This window comes from Drosophila ficusphila, unplaced genomic scaffold (assembly GCF_018152265.1).
Source record: "Drosophila ficusphila isolate 14025-0441.05 unplaced genomic scaffold, ASM1815226v1 contig_791, whole genome shotgun sequence".
NCBI lineage: Eukaryota > Metazoa > Arthropoda > Insecta > Diptera > Drosophilidae > Drosophila > Drosophila ficusphila.
In genome coordinates, this window is record NW_025064737.1 from 18413645 (window position 1) to 18423828 (window position 10184).

Here is a 10184-nt window from a genome sequence, read left to right on the forward strand (position 1 = left end):
ACATGGCAGTTAATTAGGTATGAACTAAGTGGTCGGACTGGTATTACAAAATAACCTCACTGGGTTTTATCTATCGAATACTTTAATAGGGCGTTTGTGGAATTAAAGCATTTCATTTAAATCCTCTATTTATCGGTCGAAATGTTTTGCTCTTTATGGAGCTAAATATTTGCCAGTCACTAAATAACAATCAGTGCGGATAAACTAAATCAAGTGAGGCAGTTCCCCAAGGACACTTCAGCATCTGTCTTCTTTTTGAAAAATATATTAAATGCCAGCTCGTGCCATAAATTCATGTGGCTTTTCCGTGGCTAAGCGTGTGGCAAGAATAAACACACACACAATCACTCGAAAATCCCAGGCCGCTTGACAGATTAGGACCTAGGATATCAATGACAATTGATGGCATCACATTTTATATATACTTTTTTCAACTTGATCCGATCAAACCAGAGTGAGTCGTAAAAATGTTTCATAAAGTGCAGCTGCCAACTGCTGAAAAAAATAACACCAAATAAGGCAAATAAATGAGCAGCGCATGATTGACAATGCAAATTCATTGGGGAAATGTTTGCCGATGTTGTAAATTTTATTTGCCCCGCACATTTGGCTGCCCCTGGCGAGTGTTTTCTTTGATGGCCTTTTCATTGAGTGCTCAACTAATAAAGTTTCGCATATGTGGACAAATATCACGTGCTGGGAATAAAATGAGTTTATGAGCGAATACAAAAAGATGGAATGGCACTTCCATGCGGCGGCAACTAAAAAGTGTTTATGGTTGCCTCTTTTTTATGGTTGCAGAGCCCTAAGCCCAAACTATTATAAATAAATTATCATTTGCCTAAGCCGGCACGGAGACACGTTTGATGGGGCACATTTATTTTTTTGGCAACCATTTGCCTACTGCCACTTCCATGTTAATTCCGGCCTTAACTTGGGTCTTAAATTATATCAACATCTCGGGGAAAACACCGTGAAAAATGCCCATAAAGTAAGTCGAAGCGGCGAACAAAGGCCGGAACGGAGGACATTCATTGACATAAAACTTAAATTTTTAATGCCAAGCCTCCACCCCTCCTTTTTCACCCTGCCCCTCCCTCCCCTCCCTCTCCATCCCTTTTCCCCCTCCCCCTGGCATCCCAACGCGCTCAATGTGTGTCGTTTCAGGTGCAAGACACATAAAAAATAAATGAGCACAGTACAAGAAAAGCGACGAGAAAGGAAAGCCAAACAAAAATACAAGCTCCCGGTGAAATACAAAGCTGCTTGGCGTGGAAAATAAGTGGAAAGCCACGGCGTGCCACAATTGTGCGGGTTGGGGTATGGGGATAAGGGATATAGTCGGTGGGCGGAAGAAAAGGGGGGAAGAGTGGGGCGGCCATCCACATTTTGTCACCCAGCCGCGTAACTCGCGACAATTTTTTATGGCAAACAAATTTTGTTTTTGTTTCTCGCGGCGCCACAAACAGAAATCGAGCCGTGGGCAGAAATGGTGGCACCACCGTCAGTGGCAAAATCGTAGGGATTCTCGACGGAAAAGGAAATGAAAAAGTACTTAATATTTCACAAAAGCAGAGTGAAGGGCAATTTACAGACTCGAGCGAAAGCGAGTGGAATATGACAGACTAATGGAAATTGAAAGGAGAATGTTTCAGGAATAACAAATTCAATGGAATTCCTCAAGGGCTTGCGGCCTCCGCAGCCGAATGCAAAGTTCCAAATAATCCAAGCTTATCAGTGCTACTTATATAAATAGTTGCCCGGCTCGGTCAACCCTCCTCCCCTATGGCATACACTTATAAATAATATAAAATGTAAGCCAATATTAATTCTCAAAGTATAAATGCTTCGAAAGCGCATGCAACAAGCCACTCGACAAAGAACTTTACTTTTATATAAATATTTATATATACAAAATTGATATTTTTCATAAACATTTTAAATGTTATACTTATATTAATAACAAATTATTTAATATAGATTTTTAAGCAAGATTTGTTTTTTTTTTGTATAAACTTTAAAACACTATTTCCAGTGCTCTGCACGCATTCCTCGCCAACTAGTAATTTCTGCATTGCCAAGGCAACATTGTGGCTACAGCCTGCGAGCATTTCGAGGACCAAGGAATGGCAACCGCAACACAACGCCACCGAAAGCCAAGCCACCTCCTTGAACGCCTCCCTGCCTTCCCTTCCCTACCCTTGAGGGTTTTCCATTCCCCCTACCAACGGTTGAATTTGCCACCCCAGAGTTGCCACAATTGCCGACTCGTGAGCCGCGAGAGAAGTCAAAAAATTAAATGCCATACGCAAGATTTGCTGGCTGCGAGTGTGGCACCCGAGAGGTCTTGGCATTAACCTGCAGGCCCCGAGCAGCCACCGGTGCGTATGAGTGATACGCACAAGGACACGTGCACCCACACAAACACACGAACACACACACATAAGCAACCGCTGTCTGGGAAAAGCGAAAAATAAATGTTACATGCAAAAGTGAGGCGAATAAGCTGCAAAGTGATTGGACCTCCTGAGGGGAGACTGTTTGACTGGGGGATATTATAAATATTGAAATAATTAAATTGCATTTTAATAAATTAAGTGGGGAAGAGCATAAATATTTGAGGAGACAAAATTACGCCAGTCATCCGGATAACCTAATTATGATAAGACCCTCAAGCTTCCTAATTGGACAAAGGCGGAAAGGCTTGGCCGGGATATGTAGAAGTTCGTTAATGAATGTGGCTTTTTGGAGTGGTCGAGGGGATATAATTCCCTGGAAGTGTCCATGACTTTAATTTGAATGCGAGATCAAAAGCTTGACTGCCCCAACACGCTTTCTTGCTTTCTGGTTTCCTATAATTATGGGGACCTCTTATTTTCTTTGCCGCTTTCTCGGAAAACATGACGAGAAAGCAAAATCCAGGAGCAGGAGCAAGGAGCAGGGAGCAGGGAGCAAGGAGCAGACCAATCCCTAATCCCGGGACCATCCTGCTCCCTCTCCGGGGATACCGATTCGTATTGTTGACTGCGCCGGAAATTAAGCGCACCGGCAGGAGGAAGTCTGCCCTAATGTACTAAAGTGAAATAACGTGTATGCCATATCTCGGGACATGCGGATGGCAGTAAACACAGATATATATTTAGAGATACACTTGGATACAGATACAGATACAGATACGGCTGCAAATGCAAATGTCGTTAGCCTGACACCGGCTTAAAAAAAAAAATATCAACAAGTCTTATGCAAATCGTATCCGACTTCTGACTTGACCTATATAGAGATTTATTTTTATGCGATCCAACTCCTGTGACATTTATTCAAACTACATAGTTTGCGCTGAATTTTCCATTCCGGGAAAATCCACGTCAGTTGCGCTGCGATTTCGCTTATGATAATAATTTGCCGGAGGGGAAAACTTTCGGGCCGCCGCGATGCCAATCATATGAGAGAAGGCAATGCCAGCATAATTTTTTCCTGCTCGACGATAAAAACTTTCTCCAGCGAGGGAGCGAAAAAATAGAGAAAGGGGAAGGGCAAATGAGAGGGGAAGGGGGAAAAGCAAATATGAAGCCCGGAAAAACTGTTTGGCGAAAAAAAGGCGACATATAATTGGAAAACTTTCGGTAAAAGGCGATGGCGACAAGGCAAAGTGTGAAGAAATATTTAAGTTCGTTCAAGTGGCGTGAACTAAATTGAAAAAAAAAACGCACACAAAAAAATAAAACCTTGGTAAATGGGAAAATAGAGAAAATAGGGTCTGCTGGGAATGGGTAGTTACTTAACTATTTATGGAATTATTGAAATGTCGATTACCGTTCCCCGGCCAATCAATACAACAATCGAAAAGGGCGAAAAGAAAGCACTGAAAAGGGTAAAACACACACAAACACAAGAGTGTGAGGGCTGAACACACAGATTGATAAATATCGCCGAATGCATAATTTAATTGACTTTTATGGGAGTGCCCCGGCAAGCCCCACAATTTACACCATTGTTTGTTTTTGCATATAATTTCAATTGAATTTTAATTGAAATTATGACGACTGCGAGCTCCGCAGATTCTGGCTCAACTGCTCCGTTCTGAGCCATTGTTTTCCTAACCGAACTGCTTTGTTTGCGCGGCATGGCAATAATTTCGGTTGTGGTCACGGGGCGCCGGGGGAAATGGGTTGGGTGCCTGCTTACAATGGCAACCATTTAGCATATTAGAATATGCATTGTTTGCCCCCAACTTCGGCACACGCACCGTGCGGCTGCCCAGGGAGCCCCATTGCCCAGGGGTGAGGAGTCGAGTCCTGTTTAAGGCCACCAGGTTGCTAACTAATAGCCTTCATTTGAATTTCGACACAGAAACAAAAGTTTTATGTGGTACTACTTTTATTATGAAAAAACAATGGATTTCATATTCATGTTCACATTTAAAATAACAACAATCGAACATTCGAAACATGAGCTTGCATTGTTTAAATTGTGGTTATGCATTTTTGTTGAAGACTTTCGTTCATTTCAAAAATGTGCACTACGTAAATTTTAATTTAAAAATTTTATATCTTTGACCTCATTAAATAAAATAAAAACGTTCTTTAATAATTACACCAAATGATTTATATTCCTACTATCAAATAACTCATTAGAATATTATCTAATTCTGATGCTTCTCTTTGTTTAAAAATGAGTTGAACAATTTTGGTGTTTTAAAAGCCCATGAGTCATAATTTAAGATCGTTTTTATTAGAGTTTTCTCTCCAGCTGCTGATGTAGTAGTACTTTTGCTGTCGTTTCTGCTTCGTAAGTAAGGAAAACAAATAAATAAATTGCTGCCCTGGCAGGACACACAAAAAGCATATTCGGGGATACTGCCTTTCATAAATTTCGTATGTATGAGAGTTCACATCGGTTTGCGGTTGTTGCTCTTCCTAATTTTTGTTCTCTTTCTGTCAAGCTAAAAACATTTGCCTGGTTTCAGATGTTACTGCCAGGCTTCACCTCCGTTTGCAGTTATTTCATGCTTCGCATATGCCATTTCGACTTTAATTAGATTCCAGCCCCAGTCCCCCAGATATTTGCACTTGCCTTTGATGGGGTTTTCATTGACCCGGCTTTGCGTGCCGTTTGTCTTGCTGGCTGATAATTCCACTTAGGCGAACAAGAGCTAGCCAAAAAACACTTTCAGCCCTCTTCGGCTGGCTCACATGCAGTTTTCGCTCGGCGTCATTCTGCGACATGAACTCGCAGCCACGACATGCAATTTTCAATGGCCATTTGCGAGACCATCAGTCAGTGGGGCGACCGGAACTTTAATTGCCCGCACACGTTTATGGGGAGGTTGAAAAAACAGCACGGGATAACACGGAATAGTCGCACTCGCCACAAATGTGTTTTCGCGCCTTCGCCTTTTGGCTTGGAAAAGAACTCTGGCACACGAACTTCGACCTAAGACACCGATTTCCACTCGATGTGATTTCTGGATTTTGTCCACCGACCGCAAAACACGTCCATTCGCCAGCTCGCAACGATTTCAACTGAGTTTCCACGGACAGGAGCAACTCGATTTGTTTATACCCCGTCGTGAGTCCTTCGGTCGAAGTCCTCGGAGCTGAATGTTCTGGGCCAAAGAGAGAGCTTTTTAGACCAACCACTGGTGCTACGAATATCGTAAGCTGAAGAGAAATTATTGTACCCGCTCTTTGCTTCTCATGTGAGAAAAGAAAATTGATGTCAGGCTACTGATTCATTCTTGAATTTTGAAAGTTGTAACTTTATCCCTGACATTATTACTCTTGTGAGTTACCTCTTTGTTCCCCCACCTCCGGAGATATAAAAGATTAAGGAGGTGTGCTTTGAATATAGGGTTAAACGTTTAATAAACCATTTATGCCTTAAAAGCTTTGTATTTATTTTGATGGGTGTTGAATTGAACATAAAAGTATATATTTATGTGAATCCTTATCCTGTTAAAATGAAATGTAGAATGTTACAAACTAAAGTTCATTGTAATAAATAAATTTTAACTTTCGTTGTTGTTAAGTAAACTTGAAACAGGAGCATTGCTTGGCTTGTCAGGAGCAGTGGCTTTTGGAAACCAACACTCGAACATCAAAATTTAGAAACATTAGCTCACGGACTCTCCCGGTCACACTAGCCAACTCCTCCGGCGCCCCGCCGATGTCCAAATTGAACTGAGTACGCCTTTCCCCAAGTAGCAGTCGCCGTACTCCGTCTCCGTATTCCAGATCGCATACCATCCCATTCCCAGACACAACCGAAAGCCATTGCCAGCAGTCGAACAGACAGGCCAAAGACACTCCCACTCCAGAGGAAACGGAGAGTGTGTGCGTGTGCAGGTTCGTATGTATGTATGCGGTCTAGTTGGCCAACCGCAAAATTCTTGCCAAACAAAATAAAGAAAACAACGAGCGAGGAGAACTAACTTGGGCCAAAGCAAAGCAGCAGAGTCAAGCGGCAACGGAAATTGTTAACCTTTGGGGATATCAAACATTTACGATTGCGTGGCAGCGGCAGCAACATTTAAGTTTTTATCAGCACAAAATAAAGTTTTGGTTTACGGATTGTGTTTCTGGCCCGCTTCGCATCGCCCCCTCCACCCTCGCCCATTATTTGGCCAGCGGCAGCCACAAGTGCCCAAGAGCAGAAACAAAATCAGAATCTGAAGCAAAAGGACGAACAGGAGTTGGATCTCGGGCTGAAGGCTCGTCCCTGTTGATTCCGGGGCACGCAGAAACTTTTATCCTTTTCAATTTCGTTTTTCTTAGCAAGTACTTTTGAGGGATTTAAATTTGTGTTTGCTGCCGGGCCAACAGCGCAACAACCGTGGGAGCGGCGGCGTCGACTTGCTGGCGACCAGGTGAGTGCTTCTTGTTGGCCTAATCGCGGCTCAAGCCGACTTGGCCGCAATCAAATGCAGCGCGATGCGATGAGAGTGGCCGATTTGGCTGGCGATTGTGCTTAAAATACATATAAGCTTGTACACGCGGAGAAATTAAAACAATAGGTCATCTATTTCACACTACATTTTTTTAGTGAAAATGATGTCACCATTATTCAGTTTTTTGTATAATTCTAATACAATTTCAATTATATTTGTTTCACAGCCACTATGAAGGAAAAGAAGAAAAACCGTATAGTAACTCCAACAAACCTTGAACAACCTGGACCTTCGCATTTTGTAAGCTCGGAGGAGAGTCAATCGGACATCGAGAACCAGGCCATCGTATCATTTGAATCCGGAGTGCCCTTCATCCTGGTGGATGGATTGCCCATTTCCGATCGCTACGATCTGGAAGAATCTCTTTACCAAATGGAAGAGGAGAGGATGAAGAAGGTAACCTCTGAAATAGAGAACAACCCGGGATCTGAATTGGATGATGTAGAACCCCCCTCAGAGTTGGATTTACCAATTATACTAAGCGCAAAGGCACTGGCCAAAATCAAAGCGAAACAAGATGAAATCCGTTTTCAAGAGGATCTCCGTAGCCTTCGAATTTCACGGCCAGAAGATGATGAGGAAGTTAATGACTCAGCAATCGTTCCGGAAAGCCAGAGAAATTGCGAGTTGGAAGTGTTCCTGAATGAAAGCAAGCTGCTATTGCAAACTACCTCGAATCTGGAGCAGATTCGCTGCAAGTTGGAGCAGCTGAAAAACCTGCAGGAGCAGATCATGATGGCGAAATCAGTACATGAGGTGGAAATCCCTTCATCAATTCCCGAGAGGCCAAGTATTCGACGGCAGGCAACCTTCGATATTAAACGTGACGGCGACCAAAAAGGAGATCACCCAGAGGTTTTCATTGACCCCGCAGATTGTCCAAGAAAATCGCAGTCGCTGACTCGAGAAATACCAACTATTCAGCGATCTAAAGGAACGTTCAACATTCCAAACTCCGTGATTTTAAGAAACCGGGAGAAATCAATGCCCACCGAATTTCCAAAGGAATCGCTGGGAACTCAACAGATCATCAGCCAGATTGGCAACCTCCTCATGAAACTGCAGCTCCAGCGCGATAACAGCAAAGTCCTGGAGGAGGGATCCTCCTACTCCTACATGGTAACCATTAAACCAGCTGGAGGGAACCCGAATTGTTCGGTGCATGCAATTACGAGCCTCAAGTCCCGCGAAGTGAAGCCGATTGCTCAGCCCCAGAATCTAAGACCTCCCCAAGCTCCCTTAATTAATGTTTTCACTCCTGCCAATACAATGAGATCATCGGATGCCTCTCAGATTTCCATAAGTTCTCGCAGCACGGATGGTAACTCCTTTGCCACGATGTCCCTTCCTGAACCCTCATCTTTGCGGGTCAAGTCCCCATACCTGCGCAAAAGACCCTGCTCCTTCCTAAAAGTTCCTGCCCCGGCTAGATATTGTCATGGTAGAAAGAGGGATTAAGATGGTGTTCAGTTGCTATTTCTCGAAGGCTTACATATATTTTTTTCAATGATCACTGAACTGCCTTAAACTGAAGATATTAAAAAAGGTACATAAAAATTAACATGTTGAAAATTAAATTATTATTTCATGCCAATGACAAATGCAAAAAAGCTAATGGAATGGAAACAATGCGAAATCAAATAATTCCTTTAATAATATTATATTATCGCATGATGAAACGATTTGCATAAGAACTTAATATAAAATACTCTGTGATAAATCAGCTACAGTTATATTTTTTATATTTAAAGAATTAAAATGTAATCAGAATTTGTTGCTGTATTTTATTTAAAGCCCTTGTTTGAATAGTATAAGTTAAGGAGATAAATTTTTTGTTTACATTGTGAACACACTAAAGCTATTTAACATACAATTGCAGAGCTCAATAAATACTTGTTTTTTCTTTGCTCGCCGCAAATGAATAAGTAGTTTCAATTGTTTGCCTGCAATTTAAATTCATTACAGAAAGAACAATAATTATAGAGATGTTATCGGCTTTCACAATTTCAATAACAACATTATAATTAATGGTTTTGCGATGAAAGAGATTTCATCTGCTGGCCAAAAACCAACTGCCCTCGAACTTAAGCTCGTGCACCTTTGGCAACCGCTTCCTGGCATAAAACTTTCATCTTGGCCACTTCCTGGAGGAGTTGTCTAATTGCATGGCCACGCACTTTCATTGCTCATTTCCGAGTTGGCCTCGAGTGCGTGGTTGCAGCTCATTTTGTTCGGTTTGCGCAATTGTGGCCAAAGTGTTTTCAACTTTCGTCTGTCATTTCGCCCCGAGGTCGAATCTGAAGTTCAGCCCCATTTTCCTCAGACTCCCCCTCCCACACAGCCCCACTTTCGGCTGGATTTGGTAAAATGTCGGCCAAGTGCTCGGCCTGGCTTGTGCCAGTTGGCAGGACCTAAAAATCCTGCCTCCTGCCTCCAGCCTCATGCCTCCTGTCTCTTGTCATTTGTCGTTGGGCGCAAATTGCAAGATTGACTGCTGTAAGGGCGAAAACACTGTGGGCTGGGACAAAAGTTTTCATTAGTTTTAATTAAATCCCAAACAGCATTTCCATGCTGCACTTTCCGAGGCGTGTGTTCTTTCGAGGCTTTGTCAATGAGTTTGCCCAACGAAACCGAATTAAAAACACATCAAAATTAATGACACTTCGCCCCGGGGAAGGCGGCATTTTTGTGGGGCTGGTTGATGCTGGTCGAAAAGGAAGTTGCCATGGCGGCTTTCACTGCCACTCGAAGAGCGTACAACATTTGTGCAATTTATTTAGTCGGGTTTTTTGCGGCGTTTCGCGACGAGCGCATGTTGCTAAATAAATTTCATGATTTACTGCAGCCATACGGGAAACGCGGACAAGGAAAAAAATGACAGTTGCCAGTGGCCACAATGTTTATACAGTTGTCGAGTGGGCGTGGCCGTGGGCTGTCGGCCGTGGCTACATGAAATTTGCAATTAGATTTGGCGAAAAGGCAGCCGCAACATCCGCCCGGCGTCCCAGTTCCCAGTTCCACTTGCCAGCATCCAACATCCAACAACCAACAACAACCAACAACCAACAACCAACAACGAACTTTGCTGCCCGTTCGAGTCCGGACGAAATATTTAATGCGGAAAGTTTAATCGCAATAGCTGCGGCAGCTGCAGCGGCGCATTTCCGGCATTTGTTGGATTTTAGACTGCATTTCCCATTTCCCGCAGCCAGAGTGGCCCAAACTCGGAACTCGGCAC

At 43.0% G+C, this 10184-nt stretch overlaps 1 protein-coding gene across 1 annotated transcript; it reads left to right on the forward strand.

Annotated features, from left to right (window-relative positions):
* Positions 1 to 6056: 6056 nt before the first annotated feature.
* LOC108091709 lies at positions 6057 to 8716 on the forward strand. The gene is made up of 2 exons (XM_017191046.1): positions 6057 to 6865; positions 7113 to 8716. The coding sequence occupies exon 2, from the start codon at positions 7118 to 7120 to the stop codon at positions 8402 to 8404; it is 1287 nt and encodes a 428-aa protein (XP_017046535.1). The 5' UTR covers positions 6057 to 6865; positions 7113 to 7117; the 3' UTR covers positions 8405 to 8716.
* The last annotated feature ends 1468 nt before the right edge of the window (positions 8717 to 10184 follow it).

Excerpts from the sequence above, each read along its gene's own strand:
- LOC108091709 (XM_017191046.1), top strand. The coding sequence starts at position 7,118 with ATGAAGGAAAAGAAGAAAAACCGTATAGTAACTCCAACAAACCTTGAA.